Source organism: Thamnophis elegans, chromosome 16 (genome assembly GCF_009769535.1).
Source record: "Thamnophis elegans isolate rThaEle1 chromosome 16, rThaEle1.pri, whole genome shotgun sequence".
Classification (NCBI taxonomy): Eukaryota; Metazoa; Chordata; class Lepidosauria; order Squamata; family Colubridae; genus Thamnophis; species Thamnophis elegans.
The window spans coordinates 16,189,788-16,208,518 of NC_045556.1; the positions used below are offsets into that span (position 1 = coordinate 16,189,788).

Below are 18,731 nucleotides of genomic sequence, written 5' to 3' on the forward strand. Positions count from 1 at the left end.
GATTCGGGAGAACCTCTGCAGTTCAGAGAATCCCCAATTCCCACTCCTAGCTGGCCCCGCCCATCCCATCCCGCCACCTCCCAGGAGTCCCCGCATGGCCTGTTTTGGATGCAGGTAAGGGCAGGGCACTCATGGAGGCTCGCGGGTGGGGACTGTAATGTCCTCGACTTCCAACCAGTCTTAAGTCCTCGACTTATGACCGGCCACAAGTCCTTGACATACGACTGACAGCCCGACAACCAAAGGCTTGTGCCTATTGGCTAAGATGCGCCAGGCTGGAAGCGGGCTCTATTACTATTGGCTGCTCTGCTTGACAGCTCCCGTATAAATAGCTGTCTAGCAGAGCAGGGTGCTGAATTGTACATAGTTACCTTTGTGAGTGGTTCTGTTCAATAAAAGCCGTTCCTGTTACCTCAGGGGTCTGTCGCCTCATCTGTCGGTCCAGACTTCTTCAGGGATGACAAAAAATGGGCCTATGGGAAGTTTGGGAGGGCCAGAAACAGTTCCAGAGGGCCTCTGTAGCCTGGGGATGCCATTTTTGCCCTCCCGGAGGCTCGACAAAGGCTTCCAGAGCCCAGGGAGGGCAAAAACACCTCCCCCACCCCAGCCTTGGTACAGGTGGCTGACTAGGCCACGGCCACCATGGCTATGTCCACCCAGCAACCCGGCACAGAACCCCTTGCTAAAGTTTTTGAAGCCCATCCCTGCCATCAGTGTTAGAAGAGAATGGGGTGTGCGGAGAGGAGGAGGAGGAGGACTGTCGGGTCCTTGGTGCTCTCTGAACTTGGTGGTTTTCTTGAGGATATTTCATTACCCAAACCAAGTAACATTGGCGCTAGTAGCAAGAAAACAACCGAGCTCAACGAACACCAAGGACCCCTCATTCCAACCCTGAGCTACAAATAGTCTCCTTTATTGGTACAGTAGCATGTTTACATTCTCTGCATTCTTTTTCTCCGTCTAGATAATTCCACAAGTTAGTCTGGGATTTTCCTCCCGCTAAAGCAGCTCCGATGCTTGGCGCAAGTCACACATGAATTGACCTTGTGTTCTTGTTCTTGAAAGTGTCTGTTCTTTGTTGAACAGAGTAATAGGCTTCGCCCTGTCCCTGGTGACAGACGAGGCTCCTCTGACCCATTGAATAGAAGATATTTGTGTCCTGCCATTCAGAACCGTCTTGTTTTAGGAAGTTTTGCAGCAACTGAAAATTATTTCAGAAGAGCCGCTGTGGCCCAGTGGTTAGAATGCAGTATTGCAGGCTAATTCTGCCGACTGCCAACAGTTCAATTCTCACTGGCTCAAGATTGACTCAGCATTGCATCCTTCCGAAGTCAGTAAAATGAGTACTCAGATTATTGGGGGCAAGATTCTGACTCTGTAAATCTCTTAAGGGACACGGTGGCTCAGTGGCTAAGGTGCTGAGCTTGTCGATCAGAAAGATGGGCAGTTCAGCGGTTCGAATCCCTAGCACTGCATAACGAAGTGAGCTCCCGTTACTTGTCCCAGCTTCTGCCAACCTAGCAGTTCGAAAGCATGTAAAAATGCAAGTAGAAAAATAGGCACCACCTTTGGTGGGAAGGGAACAGCGTTCCATGCTCCTTCGGCATTTAGTCATGCTGGCCACGTGACCACGGAGACGTTTTCGGACAGCGCTGGCTCTTCGGCTTTGAAACGGAGATGAGCTCCGCCCTCTAGAGTCAGGAATGACTAGCCCATATGTGCAAGGGGAATCTTTACCTTTATGCTTGTTTTCATTGCTTTTGTGGTTTGCCCAAGGGACACCCATTCTGAGATCTGTGGTCTGAGACCCTTCCTCTTCTGACATCTTCTACAAAGAGATCTGCCCTTTTAAGTGGTCATCCTCAAAAACATGCGGGTTTCGTAGCTATGGCAAATGAGAGGTCCCCTTGGGATTCATCTATGGATGCCAGCCTACCTTTATCCCTGGTCAAGCTCTAAGCTCCTTAAAGACTAACAGATTTATGGCGACCTCAGCCGGTGCAGCCAATAGCTCCATTTTGTCTGACTGAGAGCAACGCTTTAAAGTTTAATCTGTGCAAGCTGAGGCTGCCATAAATCTGGCTGTGGTTGAAAGGCCTGTGTTGGCCTGCCTAATCAGGGAATCCCTTGTGGGATTGCTGTCTTTGTAGGTGTCAAGAGTAACCAAACATTCAAGCCGGCCTTATCTTAACTGACAGAGATCACCCTTGTTTGGGACAGGTGTTATTGTGGGCCGCCAGCAGCCAGCGGAGCTGACAGCAGATTCGGACAGTGAGGAGGTTGGGGAAAAAAAGTGGGCCAGTCGTGGAGTCTGGGGAAGGCTCTGATGAGGGCTCTGTGTCAGAGGCAGAGAGGGAGCCAGGGCCGTCTGACAGTTATCAGCTGCCTTCGGAGTCAGACATCAGAGGGGCAGACGAACAGCTGGAGCCTGTTCCCAGTGTGCGCATGCGCAGAGTTGCCAGACGAAGGGAACAGCTAAACAACAGGGCTTGACTTGGGAGTAAGGCCACAAGTGGATGCTGAAGGGCCCCTCCCAGAAGGAATAAAAGAGGAGCGAAAGGGGAGTCGAGTTTGCAGGAGACAATTAGTTCGCTTAATTGGCTCGTGACTCTTCAAGACTCCTTGCCAAGTTTTGCAGATAACGGCCTAGCAGCTCTCCAAGCGCGATAAGGTCTGTGACTGTAAATCTTCCCTTGAAAGACTGGATGTGAATGAGCAGAATTCACAGTAAACTAATAAAAGGGTTTTTTGTCGGGACCAGAAGTTTGCTTCATGCTCTCGGGAAGCCTAGGTCAGAGCAGGTGTAAGGAGCCTTCTACTCCGAGGTGGCGCAGTGGTTAGGGTGCAGTACTGCAGCCACTTCAGCTGACTGTTAGCTGCAGTTCAGCGGTTCAAATCTCACCGGCTCAGGGTTGATTCAGCCTTCCATCCTTCCAAGGTGGGTAAAATGAGGACCCAGACTGTGGGGGCAATATGCTGACTCTGTAAACCGCTTAGAGAGGGCTGAAAGCCCTATGAAGCGGTATATAAGTCTAACTGCTATTGCTATTGCTATTCTATGAAGTTCTCACACTTGTGCTAAAAGAGATTCCCTGGAAACCCAAGTGTTGAGAACTGGACTCTGCTTGGGGGCGAGCCCTGTCCATCGCGCTCCCAAAGCTCCAATCTCATTTTTTTTAAAAAACTTTCCGCCCTTTCCTCGACTTCCTCTTTGTGTTGTGTTCTGCTGTTCCTTTTTGCCAAGAGCAAGTACATTTACCATTCAATAAACACAGAGAGGATACTCATCCATCGTTCCTGTTTTCCCCATCTCTTGAAAGCTGCGAGCCATCAGAAGTTTTTATGGCTTACACTGTGGGAAATGGCTGATTTATCCCTTCTCTTTTCCATTTTCTTTTTTTAAACCTTAACTTCTCCCCTGATCATCTATCGATTCCCCCCGTCAGTTTGGCTGAAAGGTTTGACCGGAGTGGTAAGGTCTGCTCCTAGCTACTGGGGTGTTCAGTTAATGGCAAATATGTCTGCAAAGGAGGGATTAAAAAAAGTCAGAATACACTTTGGAGCAGAATTTACGTTGCTAAGCAAGACAGTTCAATGAGAGACACCCAATTTTGTGACCTTTTTTTCTGTGGTTGTTAAGTGAATCATTACAGTTGTTAAATCAGTGTGGTTGCTAAGTGAATCCAGCTTCCCCCATTAATTTTGATGGAAGGTTGAAATGGCGAGGACGTGACCCTGGGATTCTGCAGCCATTATAAATACATGCTACATAGGAATTTTAATCACATGACCATGGGTATGTTACAACAGTCAGATAGCAATAGCCCTTAGACCTATATACCGTTCCACAGTGCTTTACATCCCTCTCTAAGCAGTTTACATGGTCCCCATATTGTCCCCAACAATTTTGGTCCTCATTTTACCCACCTCGGAAGGAGGGAAGGCTGAGTCAACGTTGAGCCAATGAGAATCAAACTGCTGCCGGTCGGCAGAATTAGCCTGCAGTACTGCCTTCTAACCACTGCGCCACCATGGCTCATGTATACATGAGGACCAGTTGTAAGTCACTTTTTTTCACTGTTGTGTATCTTTGAACAATTGCTAAATGAACTGTTCTAAATACCTGTAATTAGGGTTCTACTTGCCCCATACATTTGCTCCCAGAGAACATGTTTCTCTCCTTATATGTCCTTTGTTTAAAAAAAAAAAAAAAAACGGCTAACAGTGTTCTAATCCCAAACGGGTTCTTGCTTATGGTTTAACATTTTGTGTGATTTGTAAACGATGATTTATGATACAGATTTCCAACCTGAGGCCCCAGGAGATTATATGCCCTGCATATAATCCGATGAATGTATTTATTTAATATAGTACACTTACAGTGGTGATGAGCGCACCACGAAAAACCAGACTGGGTTGAAATCATCCTGGGGAAAATTTATCTATGTGGTTGCTGAGAATTGACAACAACTTCGTAGCACATAATCAATCAATCTCTTGCACGAGATAGCTACCCTGCCTTGTTACTGTGCTTTTAAGCCCAACCCAATTAGGATGTCAACAATGGTTCAATAAATCTAGATTTAGTGTGCAATGTAAACATGACCTTTAGATATTGGAGGGCTGTTTTAGAGAAAGGGAAATAAAGAAGATAGGGTGTTCTGAATTTAATCCACCCCATGGAAGTGAAAGGAGAAGGAAGAAATTATTTCTTCTCCTTGTCAGATTCCCCTCTTTACCATCTAGTGAGTAGGGTGAGTGGGGGTAGTTCACTCAAAAATAAGAATCTAAGAGCTCTAATTAACTGTATTTATTAGAAGGAAAGGTATGGTTACAGCACAAGTATTACAGTAAGTTCTCTATTTTCAAATGAAGAATAAAGCTTAATTTAAAAGAGATTTTTGCCTTTTCTGCTGGTAATTAATCAATCAAGGATGCTTCCAGATACACACCTTTTTGTGATGATACGAATTGAGAGAAAGTTATGGTTAAGTATCACTGCCTTTTTTTATTGATAAAGGCAGCGATTCTTATCCGTAACTTTCTCTCCATCCATATTTGCAAGGTTCTTTTGATGGAGGGTTACCATATTGCATTGTTGTTTCTGCTCGATGTCATAATTTTATTTGCTTTTATTGTATTTGAAATACAAGTGCTTGAATTTTTTTTACCTAGTTGGATAAATTGATCTGGATCAAGTTTAGAATAACAAGAGTTGGAAGGGACCTTGAAGGTCTTCTAGTCCAACCTCCTGCTTAGGCAGGAAATCCTACACCACTTTAGACAAATGGTTATCCAACATCTTCTTAAAAACATCCAGTGTTGGGGCATTCACAACTTCTGGAGGCAAGTTGTTCCACTGATTAATTGTTCTAACTGTCAGGGAATTTCTCCTTAGTTCTAAGTTGCTTCTCTCCTTGATTAGTTTCCACCCATTGCTTCTTGTTCTGCCCTCAGGTGCTTCGCAGAATAGCTTGACTCCCTCTTCTTTGTGGCAGCCCCTGAGATATTGGAAGACTGCTATCATGTCTCCCCTTTTCATTAAACTAGACATACCCAGTTCCTGCAACCATTCTTTATATGTTTCAGCCTCCAGTCCCCTAATCATCTAGATTCTAGTTCCCTGATCACTGAAGTCTGGTCAGCGACTGCAGTGAGGACTGCTACAATTCTGGCTGAATGAGCCTTGGACAGTTAAGATGCTTGTATCTGGACAGCTTTGGCTGATCTCCAAAAACTAAGGATCAGACCTGGATTGTCCTTTGATGAGAGATTATCAAAAAATACCAGGGCTGTAGATAGATAAAAACATCCTGGAGGAAAACCCTTGCAAACCAATTCCTCCTTGTCTCTGAGAAAACTGCAAGGAAATCAATGTGAGTTCAACTGATAGGAGAAAAAGTCTGCAGAGATTCTCAGTCATCTAGGGTCATGGTTGTCCCAAAGGTGCCTTTTCTGGAGGAAACTGGACTTTCTTGTTTTTTCTTTTGAAGACGTTTCACTTCTCATCCAAGAAGCTTCGTCGGCTCTTGACAGGATGGTGGGGAATGGAAGGATTTATATTTCTTGCAGACAGCTGGTCATTTGCATCCTTTTAGAGGGTCGCCTGAGTAGTGCAAATGGCTCCTGTAGTCTGAAAGTTCAGTTGCCGGTTCACCAACAAAAGGGCGAACGACAAAACTAAACCATGGTGACAAAACCGCGAGTTCTAAAGTGCTCCGATGAATGAGCGCTGAATCGCGCCGACAACAGCACGGCGACAGAAGTGCGCTGTAACCCTAAACTTAACCCTAAACCTAACCCTAAACCTAACCCTAAACCTAACCCTAAACCCAACTCTAAACCTAACCCTAAATCTAATCCTAAACCTAACCCTAACCCTAAACCTAACCCTAAACCTAACCCTAAACCTAACCCTAACCCTAACCCTAAACCTAACCCTAACCCTAACCCTAACCCTAACCCTAATCCTAACCCTAACCCTAAACCTTACCTTAACTTAAATCGCCCTTCTGTCAACGCACTGTTGTAAAGCGCCCTTCTGTCACCGTGCTGTTGTCGCCGCGCTGTTGTCGCTACGTTGATGACGTCGCAGTTTTAGCAACGCGGTTTTGTCGGCACGCTTTTGTCATGCACGCTTTTGTCGGGTCACGCAGTTGCCTCCTGAAAAAGCACCTTTGGGACAACTGGAAGGAGAATTTACTAAAATAGGTTTTGCAGGATGTTGAGCAGCACTATTAATTACAAATTCGGAAATTTGGTTTCTGGGAGAGACATTATGCTAAAGTTCTACACATGTTTTGTTTTGTAAAGCCTAACATTGTACAATCTCAGTATCGGGGTTCTTTATAACCAGAGGTCTTTTAGTATGTGTGATACTAAAGTTCTACCTTAACTCAGGTGGAGCATTCAACTTTTCTAAGATCAAAATCCCCTTCTGTTTAGCTTATTTCTCAATTTCCTGGAAGCTTTTTCAGTTTTCCCATTACCGTGAAGATCTAGAGCCCTTCATTAAATGAGACATAATCACATCTCCCAAACGCAGGCTACAAATTTTTGCAACCAGTTGCTTTATTTATTTCTACATGCTTTTATTTCCTAATGGGTGAAGGTAGATGCATTTGTGTTTAGTGAGTTGAAACTGCCTTGCGTGTTTCTTTTTTACCCAACCAATTATCTTCGGAGGAAGGTAGCGTCTGGCCTTGAACTTCTAGCAACAATTATAGAAATAAGCCTGCTGCACAATGCTGGTTTGAATTAAGCTCAGGGGAAGGTTTTGTGGTGGTTGTTTTTTTGTTGTTGTTAAACTACCTAGATTCATTCTGTACTATCAGAGGAGGATAATGTTCAAGAGATTTTATTAAAAAAACCTGCAATCCACAGTAAAGCTGCAGCTGTAATTAACTTTTCCTTCTGGTTTTCTTTTTTTTCTTAAGGAAAAATTCTTAAGGAAGGGTGGCTCAGTGGCTAAGACACTGAGCTTGTTGATCAAAAAGGTTGGCAGTTCAGCGGTTCGAATCCCTAGCGCCACGTAACAGAGTGAGCTCCCAGCTTCTGCCAACCTAGCAGTTCGAAAGCATGTAAAAATGCAAGTAGAAAAATAGGAACCACCTTTGGTGGGAAGGGAACAGTGTTCCATATGCCTTCGGCATTTAGTCATGCCTGCCACATGACCATGGAGACGTCTTTGGACAACGCTGGCTTTTCGGCTTTGAAACGGAGATGAGCACTGTCCCCTAGAGTCGGGAACGACTAGCACAAGAGGAACCTTTACCTTTAAGGAAAAATATGCACAGAAAGAAAAACGCAATCCCTTAAAACTAAACAGAGGCCTTTGCACTTAACAATATTAGACACTAAGATTACCCTTGGCTGTCCTTTCTCCTAAAAGCCCGTTGCCACCCATGGCAAACCTCTAAACCGTGATAAATAATCAGTCGTTCCCCTTTATAGAAATAATGAATCAAGCTGCTAGAATTTTTTTCGGAGACTGATTCATGTATGTTTATTTATTCATTCATTCATTCAAGGCTAAGCGCTTCCTTTTTAATATTATAGTATCTGTCGGTTTGGCTGCGTTTTTTCCTCTCTCTTTAAAAAAATGAAATGAAATGAAAATACCATAAATTCAAGGAGGATTTTGGCCCTGATCCAGCAGGCTCAGCTGTTGCCTGGTTCCCATTTCATTGGGAAGAGACCCCGGCCAACTTTCTGGTGGACCATGCCTCTTGCTTTATTCATTTCCAAGAGTGCCCTGTTTGGCTAGTTGCTGAACCGGTGTCCAGACTCATCATAGAGGAGAGTAATTCACCCCGTATATTTCCATAACCAACTTATGCTTCGTTGTGCAAATGTTCCATCTGCCTTCGGGCTTGTAATGTATTCTCTCCCCCCACCTACCATTCCCAATCTTTGTTTATTCTGCAAGGTGTTGCCTGCGGTGTGCCAGAATTATGCACAAAGCAAATCCCCCCCCCCTACTCTCAGAGACGGCTCCGTCTCATTACGGTGCAGCTGTGGATTTGGCCAGAGCTGAGTATCCATAGCTTGGTAACCTTCCAGTCGCGCTGTCGTCGTAACGCTTTGTCTCGGAGGCCAATCCTGAAGGTAATGCCGAAGCCCCAGCTGGTTCAGGATTCATTCCGATGCGAATTGATTCTGCCCAAAGATAATACTCTACCTAGGTTATCTCAGTGACCAATCCCTCCAAGCAAAGAGAGCCCTCTGGGTAGCACTTTGAATTAAAGCCTTTGATGGTTGTGTCCATAGCACCTCTCCCAAGAGCTATCCCAACCCATTTCTTTTTGTTCTTTTTTTTTTTTTTGAAACATCTGGGTGTAGGGATCCGAATGTTAGACGGCGACGTGACCGATGTGGTAGAAGCGAAGGCGATCGGCGCCAAGCCTGAATACATCCATGTCTACAGTGCTAGCTGGGGTCCAGATGACGATGGGCGTACAGTGGATGGACCTGGTCCTTTGGCCAAGCAAGCATTTGAACATGGCATTAAAAAGGTGTGAGGAGAATGTGATGGTATTGTAGCTCCCCCTCCCTTTTCTCACCTGCTCTTCTTCAGGTTCTGTTCTCTGTTTTGCAACAACGCACGATCTAGTCGTAGATCTAGTCATATATCTATATCTATATCTATATCTATATCTATATCTATATCTATATCTATATCTATATCTATATCTATATCTATATCTATATCTATATCTATATCTATATCTATATCTATATCATCTATATCATCTATATCATCTATATCATCTATATCTATATCTATATCTATATCTATATCTATATCTATCTATATCTATATCTATATCTATATCTATATCTATATCTATATCTATATCTATATCTATATCTATATCTATATCTATATCTATATCTATATCTATATCTATCTATCTATCTATCTATCTATCTATCTATCTATCTATCTATATGTGTGTGTGTGTGTGTGTGTGTTTTATTTGTTTCTGTCGTTTCTGTCGTGATGGACTCTTGTGACGAGCCGATTGACAGATGATGGAAGCAGTTAGCTTCCTCCCATAATTGGGGCTTACCAGGGGTTGTGACACTAAATATATATATATACATACATACATACATACATACATACATACATACATACATACACATATACACATACATACATACATACATATATATATATACACATACATACATACAGCTATATAATAACAATACAATACAATACAATACAATAGCAGAGTTGGAAGGGACCTTGGAGGTCTTCTAGTCCAACCCCCTGCCTAGGCAGGAAACCCTATACCGTTCCAGACAAATGGTTATCCAACATCTTCTTAAAAGACTTCCAGTGTTGGGACATTCACAACTTCTGGAGGCAACTTCTGTTCCACTGATTAATTGTTCTAAAAGTATCGATATATAGCAGTATCCCAGTATTTGTGGCAGAGGCTGCCACAAAGAAGAGAGCAGGGAACTTATTTCCCAAAGCACCAGAAGGCAAGACGAGAAACAATGGATGGGAACTAATCATGGAGAGAAGCATGAAAAGGCATGCAATGGGACTTTTCTTCCATTCTACAAATGTTTCACTTAGCAACATACACTTTGGGGTCAACTGTGGCCATAACTCAAGGACTATCTCTTGTGTCTCCAAACATTCCCTGTGACAGGTAAAAGTCCCTTTGCAAAATGCTTTATGTTTGATCACATGTATTTCTTCTAGTATGGTGATAGTGGGAATTTACACAAGTTATTTCCAGAAAATAAAATTGGGCAGACGCTTCTTTCCGGAGGTTAAAGTCAATGAACATTGTTCATAAAAAGTAGAGTACCGTATTTTTCGGAGTATAAGACGCACCAGAGTATAGGACACACCAAGATTTTTTTATTATTAAAGTTTTTTATTTTTCCATTTTCATAACATATAATCACATGTATACTATTACATAATCAACATCATGTTGTATTATTAAATGTTTACATCAATTCATCTTACCAACGACTCCCCAAAACCAATTATTGGTTCTTCTGCTCTCCATACACCATATTTGTGCTTTATCCATCACTTTCTTCTCCCTCTCTCCTCCCCCTCCCTATCTCCTTTCTTCCCTCTGTCATCCTTCTCTTCACAACTTCCCCTTCCTCTCTCCTTCTCCTCCCTCCCCTTACCACTCCTCATTTCTCTCCTACTCTTCCCCCTCCCTTTGCCCTCTCTCCTATCCCTCTCTTCTTCCCTTACCTTTCTGCTCTACTTACCACTTTTCATCTCATTTTCTTGGTGTATTTCAGCTTCTGAGCAAGCTCCCTTTTAGGTTGATGGTATTTATAATTCTCTTTCAATATACATATTTAATTTTTCTCCTCTTTTTTAATAAAAAAGTGATATAACAGAAAAGTATACATATATAGTCATTGTGCTTTTAACCCACCCACCCCAACCTAATTTTGGTTGAGATGTCGACCTGGTTACAGTTCCCAGCTATTCTCATCATTATCTTTATATAGTTATACACCAAGATCTTGGACGCACCAAGATTTTGAAGAGGCAAATTAAAAAAAAGTTTTTGCACTCTGCAAACCTCCAAAAAATGGCCCATTTTTTTCACAAAAACTGGCCCGCTTTTAGTAAAAAAAAAGGGGGGGGCATGCAGAGCCTTTAGGAGGCTTATAGGGGACTGGAGCAAAAAAATGGCCCATTTTTTGTGAAAATGGGCCCATTTTTTTGTCAAAAAAAGGCATGCATAGCCTTTAGGAAGCTTATAAAGTGCTCCTGGGGATTGGGAGTGGGGGAAACGAGCAAAAAATGGCCTGTTTTTCACTCATTTTTGACCTCCCCAGCCCCCAGGAGCACTCTATAAGCCTCCTAAAGGCTATACATGGCCATTTTTGCAAAGGGGACGGATTTTGGGAGGCCAAAAATGCTGTATTCGGTGTATAAGACACACCCAGATTTTTACCCTCTTTTTTGAGGGAAAAAAGTCCATCTTATACTCCAAAAAATATGGTAATTTAACTAGAGTGTCAATTCCTTTTCCAACCCTTTCTCTCACCCCCAACGCCTAGGGTCGGAGAGGACGGGGTTCTATTTTCGTCTGGGCTTCTGGAAATGGTGGCCGAGAAGGGGACCATTGTTCCTGCGATGGATACACCAACAGCATCTACACCGTCTCTGTGAGCAGCACCACCGAGAATGGGAACAAGCCATGGTATTTGGAGGAGTGCGCCTCTACCCTTGCCACAACATACAGCAGTGGGGCCTTTTACGAGCGGCAGATTGTAAGTAAACAGGGTGAAAACCAGTGGTGAAATCTTTTTTTTTTTTGCCCACCAGGTCTGTGGGCGTGGCTTGGGGGTCATGTGACTGGGTGGGCGTGGCCAACTTTTGTTCACTTTTTAAAGCATTTTTTTCCCTACCACTTCGGGCGAATAGGTAGGAAAAATGCTTTTAATTTAAAACTGTGAGTGTGGGGAAAGCTTCTGAGAATCGAGCAGCTCACAGCTGATCCACGCGATCGTTGGAAGCTTCCCCCCCTCCACTTTTTAAAGCATTTTTTCCCTGCCTATTCGCCCGAACTGGCAGGAAAAAAAATGCTTTAAAAAGCAGGAAAAAAAGCTTCTGCCAATCGCACGGCTCACAGCTAAGCCGCGTGATCTTTGGAAGCTTTTTTTTTTTACTACCGGTTTGCAGAGCAAGGGACAGTCGTCCCTAACAATTCAGCCAAACTGGGAGGATTTCACCCCTGGTGAAAACTTAAAAGCAGGATTTTGCTTGGCTTGGTTTGGCAAAGCCAGGTGGTCTCCTGCTTGTAAAGAATGAAACTTTGCATTGTTTATATGATGTTGCATGGACTCTCCAGTAATAGAAAAAACTTCTACCCATGGGCGTTGGGTAGATAATCCAGCCGGTGAATGACTATAGAAGCAATACAGAGCACTTTGATGAGTTAAATTGCATACCTGTCACAACCAAACATCCCTAGTAGCATTGCCTTTGCTGTGGGAAGCCCAAATTCAGTGAGAATATTTTACAGAAGATTATGGAGTCACCGTGCTTCCTAGACACCATAACTGCTTAAGGATAATTCATTTTTTTAATTAATCAGGTCTGAGTTAGACAGCTCCTCTTGTTGACAGATAGATCACAGAGGAAAGGACTAGCTCCGATTTTTTATCTCAATGTTTTTTGCTCTACTATTACCAACCCTACTAAACCTTCTGATTGGAACAGGTTATAGCAGCTCAGATTATCTGATTTGCCTCATGTGTGGGTTTTTTTTTTTAAAAGAATGAATGACCTACTGTTGGAAGCCAAAGAGCCGTTGGTATCTCCTTGATCCTGGCCATTTACGGTTGCACAAAATCCAGGCTACGCAATGTGATTTGGATGTCGTTTCTCCCTGATAGTTGCATTAGCTTTCTTCTTAGATGACCACGGATCTGAAGAAACATTGCACAGATGGCCACACGGGGACTTCCGTTTCTGCCCCCATGGTAGCTGGGATCATCGCTCTAGCTTTGGAAGCCAAGTAAGGATTCAATTCACCCTCTTGGGTAGACATGATTTGTTAAAGGGAGAAAAGTTGAAGAAGACATTATGCTAATCCAGTTTTATATGCAACTGCTGAAAAGCATTCTGGGTAGTGAAGAGGCCTGCAGAGCTGGTTTCCTATAAACATTTTAGAACATGTTCTCGACCATTCTGTGCTTTTTTAAAATTTGAGTGTGTATTTTTTTTTCCTGAAAAGGCCAACCAATTTCTTTCTTTGGTTGCTCCCTAACCTCTGATATTCAATGAAATGCACTCTGTAATCTGGATGACAGCAGATACTCATATTGGCTCATACCTTCTCTGTGAATTTGTCTTTGAAGTCATAAAAGGAAGACATAGGAGAAAGTCTTCTTTCAAAATAGTATGGATGGGTTTTCTCCAACCCGAAGTCTTCCGGATGTACAGGGACTACAATTTTCAGATTTTTGAAAATTGACGTCCACTACATTTGGAAAACACCAGGCTGAAGAAGATGCATCTTCCTGCACCTTCCTGCAGGGCTGACATGCACCTTGGATATCCAAATTAAATATAAGCCATTTCTTAAATTAAAAAAATGAGCAAAACCCCCACGAGCTTCTAAAATCTTGAGTCTTTGCATGAGATTTTGGATGAGACTGATGACACCCCTTAGAGATTTGGGGCAATTTTAAATGTGTCTCGGTGTTTTGATGCACGCTTTTCCTGCTGTGGGACATTAGCCAATCATAATGGAACGTATTGAGCTATATAATTCAAAATGTTTGTCTACCTGCTGTTTATTTTCTTGGCTGAGAAACTCATGAAGCATAGATAAGCTTCTGGAAACCCGCCTTGTCCCTCACACTTTCCATGGAAAATGAGTTTCCAGGATTATGTTAAAGTTGGCCGCTGTTGTTCAGCCTCAAACTCTTTCTCCTTGTTTTATTTTGAAGACGAAGGGGGAAGAAACGATCTGCAAGCTCTCTCTGCCGACTGCTTCTAATACTTCCATGCTGTGACTTTGGCTTTCCATGCTAATGCATTGTTAATTGCTGTGACTCACAGTGGCAGAGATGGGTTCATTTATTTGTTTGTTTCGCGTTATTATATCGAAGATGGGAAATTTTTCCCCTCGTTATTATGATGGAGGAGATGGAATTGTCTCACAAGTATAAGCGCGTGCATTGGCACCTTGGGTTTTAAGACTGAAAAATTCAAAACTTGATGTGCGGCTAGGAAGCACAGGGGACCCCCAGATCGCTTGAAAATAAGATAGGGGGGGATTTAGATCCACAAATGTTGGAGTTATTTAGAGCTTTGATATAAAATGCTCCATTAAATACTCAATCACAAATACGTTAAAGCAATGTAACATGTTCAGTGTTTCCTTTTTTTTTTTTTTGCCAGAGAGACAATCAACTGACATTTTATTCTTAATTGCTCTGATTATTTAAAAACCCCTGTATAGGCATTTATCTATATGACACATAGGTGCATACGAGAGATTTTAAGAAATGCCTGCAAGGCAAAAGCATCTTAGGGAAATGCAGTAGCCAAATCTACTTTTTTCCCTCCAGGTATTGTTTTATTTATTAGTCTTAAAGACTTATACAGCTGCCCATATTCCAACCACAACCCTGTGTGGCTCATGAAATAATAAAACAAGGAAAGAACTCCAAAGAATCACGATAAAAAGCTATGGCACCCTCGGGCAACACTCTGCACCACATCAAAGTCACACATGACCAAGCTCCAGGCTAACATTACCCAAATGCCTGTGTGGAGAGCCAGGTGTTTCAAGATTTTCCAGAAGCAAAGAAGCTGGGGGCTTGTCAGATCTCGGAGGGGAAGGGTGTTTCACAGAACAGGGGTAGCTATGGAGAAATTCCAATAATGGCAGCATTTAGAGATTGTTAATAGGAAGGGAGGGAAGGAAGGAAGGGAAGGAAGGAAGGAAAGAGGAAGGGAGGGAAGGAAGGAAGAACAGAGGGAAGTAGAAGGTAATAATGGAGGGAGAAAGGGGGAGGGAGGAAAGAGGGAGGGAGGAAAGGAGAACAGAGGAAGGGAGAAGGTAATAATAGGGAGGGAGGGATGAGAAGGGAGGAAGGACACAGAGAGGGAGGTAATAACAGGGAGGAACAGAAGGAGGGAGGGAGACAGAGGAAGGAAGGAAAGAAGAACAGGGAGAAGCTAATAACGGAAGAAGTGAGCAGGGAGGCAGAGGAGGGAGAGAGAGGGGTAATAACAGGGAGGGAGGGAGGGAGGAAGAAAAGAGAAAGGGAGAAGGTAATAATGGAAGATAGGGAGGAGGGAGGGGGAGGGAGGGAGAGGGAGCAGGAAGACAGAGGGAGAGGTAATAATAGGGAGGGAGGGATGGAAGGAAGGAGGGAGGGAGGAACCTGGAGCCTACCCATCCTATCCATCTAAGTAGATTTTGGCTTTTATGTCCACTTAACACCTTCTGACCTCATCGTTTATTTTCTGTCACTTTGAAGAGTTTGCTTCCAAATTAGCACCCATCATATTTAGCCATTAAAAATGATTGGTTTTGTAATCCAGTTTGCTTGCTTCTTTCATTGATCTGTGGCCTATCTTCCTGTCCATATACCGAAGAGGAATATACTAGAGCAGACAGCTTGAGATAGAGAGGGAGGGAGGGAGGGAGGGAGGGAGGGAGGGAGGGAGAGAGAGAGCAGGGCTTTTTTGGATGTTTTGTACCAACCTTTCTTGAAATTATGAGTTTGAAACTACCTTCAAGGAGTGATGAATGAAAAGATTCTTGAAAGTCCTTTCGGAGTTACCCCTGAGCCACTCGTGAACGTGGCTGCAATGTAATGCTCTTCCGTGGCCGGTTGCATGATGTTTGTTTGCCACAAATCCGCACTCCTCCTCAAAGAAACAATGCAGCGTGTTGTGCGTGGTTCATCCGCATTGGGCAGCCAAAGCTTTTAAGCGTCTCCGTTTCTACCGACTTCCCTACAAATAGAAAACTGGTCTGTCGGGTTGTGCTTTTTTCAGATTTCTTTTCTTTAAAAAAACAACAACCCACAAGGGTATTTTTATATAAGAGGAAGATTTAGGATGGGAGAATGCAGTCTACCTGTGATGAAGGCCATTCTGCTGTCTCAGGACTGCTTTTATTCCTCTGTAATCAGGACTCCAGCTTAGCTGCAGGAAAGTTGTTTCTCAGCTCACTGACCAGAAGCTTTTAGATAGCTATTGGCTGAAATTGAATAATATTTCTGCCCCGGTGCTTCTCTTTGACGGAATCCTTTGCAGATCTAGAATCTGCAAGACACGACATGATTACTAGATAGATAGATAGATAGATAGATAGATAGATAGATAGATAGATAGATAGATAGATAGATAGATAGATAGATAGATAGATAGATAATGATAGATAGACAAAGATAGATAGATAGATGATAGATAGATAGATAGATAGATAGATAGATAGATAGATAGATAGATAGATAGATGATAGATAGATAGATAGATAGGATTCAAATAATTTAATAACCGGTTCTCTGTCCTAATGACCAACTCGGTAGGTGGGTTCAGGGGTCATATGACTCGGGCATTACCAACTCAATGTCACTCACGTCAATGGGCACTTTGCCTTAGCTGTTACAATGTAACAAAGGTTACCAGGACAGGCAGTTTCTGTAAGCAGGGCAATCAAGATTAGGCTAGAAACAACACCAGAATGTTTCCTTCCTGCCTTCCTTACAGGATTAGCCCTGTAAAGTGGGGAAAAGACAAAATGAGATTTCTTCCAACAACCGGTTCTCCAAACTGCTTAGAAAGTTAACAACCGGTTCTCCTGAATGGGTGCGGACCGGCTGAATCCCACCACTGAAGATTTAGAGATATAGAGATATATTGCTCTGTCTTTCCTTGTGTGTTTGTTTTTAGCCCTCTGCTGACATGGCGAGATGTGCAGCACCTGCTTGTGAAAACATCCCGACCAGTTCATCTCTTGGCTCCTGACTGGAAAACAAATGGAGCTGGACGGCGAGGTGAGATTTCTGGGCTGGATGGAGTTGGGTTTCCTTTTGCAAAAAAGACAAATGTTCATTGCACTATTGAAAGGGAATCTGTAGGAATTCGGCGTGTTTAAGCCTACAAGGAAGAAGGCTTAGGGGAGCCAAGATAGCATGAACTTCAGGAGCACAGTGGTTAGAGTGCAGTACTGCAGGCTACTTCTGCTGACTGCCGGCTGCTTGCAATTTGGTAGTTCGAATCTCACCAGGCTCAAGGTTGATCCAGTCTTCCATTCTTCCAAAGTGGGTAAAACGAGGACCCAGATTGTTGGGGGCAATATGCTGACTCTCTAAACTCCTTAGAGAGGGCTACAAAGCAGTGTAAAGTGGAATATAAGTCTAAGTGCTATTGCTATCTTCCTCCCTCCCTCCCTTCCTGTGAGATACAACTGATCCTTGTCACAGCATTCCCACAGTCACGTGATAGTGTTTGGCAACCAACATCTGCTTACCACACTTCTACATCCCGTAGTTATATGATGACCATTTCTTATTTTCCCAGCTGCCTTCTGACAAGCGAAGCCAATGGGGGAAGCCAGTTTCGCTTACCCACTGTATGATATGCCTAAGAGTTATAGTGATCCACTTCACAACATGGGAAACGAAACGAAGTTGAAAAACAGTTTGATTAATTCACACAACACAGGACTGTATTCTTATACCATAAAAGAAAACATTGAAGCACTAACAGAATCCCACCGTTATTTCCAAAGCTCGTAATAGCCCCCCTGGAGAGAGAGAGAGAGAGAGAAAGAGAGTGTGTGTGTGTGTATGTATGTGTATGTGTGTGTGTGTGTTGGGGGCATGTTTGGGCTTCCCTGAGGTTAGGAACATAAAAGGGATATTTTTTCTTTAGGCAAAAATACTTCCCAGCCAGCTATTTCAACACAGCTGCCCTGATCCAATTCTCCCCTCCTGCAACAGACTCATTAAACTACTTTTTTTTTGTTGCAGAAGGGAATTCTATCCACATAGCGCATAATGGTGACTCACTAGGGTGGGGGGGAGAATGATTTCTTTTTGCTTTGCAATGATGGATGGCATTGTAGCTCGCCAGTGGAACTGGCAGCCGATTCAGACAGTGAGGAGGTTGGGGAGGAACATGGGCCAGTCCTGGAGCCTGGGGAAGTCTCTGATGAGGGCTCTGTGTCAGAGGCAGAGGTGAGGGCAAGGCTGTTTGGTAGTTCTCAACTGCCTTTGGAGCTAGACAGCAGTGAGGCAGAGGAACAGCTGGAGCCTGTTCCCAGTGTGCGCATGTGTAGAGCTGCCAAAAGAAAAGAACAGCTAAAGAACAGGGGTCGACTTGGGAGTAAGGCCACAGGTGGATGATGAATGGCTCTCCCAGAGGAAACAAAAGAGGAGCGAAAGGGGAGTGGAGTTTGCAGGAGACAATTACTTTGCTTAATTGGTTTGTGACTCTCTGAGACTCCTTGCCAAGTTTTGCAGATATCGGCCTGGCAGCTCTCCAAGCCAGAGAAGGTCTGTGACTGTAAATCCTCCCTTGAAAGACTTTGCTGGATGTAAATGAGCATAATTCACAGTAAATTAATAAAAAAGGATTTTTTTATTAATTGAGAACAGATGGGTGGATTGCTTTTTCCACTAAAGAAAGAAAGCAAGGCAAGATTTTTTAAAAAAAAACAAAGTAAAATCTAAAACCCCTCCCCAGTCAAAGG

The 18,731-nt window shown here is 43.3% G+C and overlaps 1 protein-coding gene across 2 annotated transcripts in view; it reads left to right on the plus strand.

The window, feature by feature from the left end:
- Positions 1-18,731, plus strand: part of PCSK6 (proprotein convertase subtilisin/kexin type 6) — a 126,814-nt gene that overhangs the window by 57,078 nt on the left and 51,005 nt on the right. For both annotated transcript variants that reach the window (XM_032232645.1, XM_032232644.1), the window contains exons 7-10: positions 8,842-9,014; positions 11,563-11,775; positions 12,925-13,025; positions 16,928-17,031. In XM_032232645.1, coding sequence (XP_032088536.1) covers positions 8,842-9,014; positions 11,563-11,775; positions 12,925-13,025; positions 16,928-17,031 — 591 coding nt within the window. The remainder of the gene's footprint in view (positions 1-8,841; positions 9,015-11,562; positions 11,776-12,924; positions 13,026-16,927; positions 17,032-18,731) is intronic.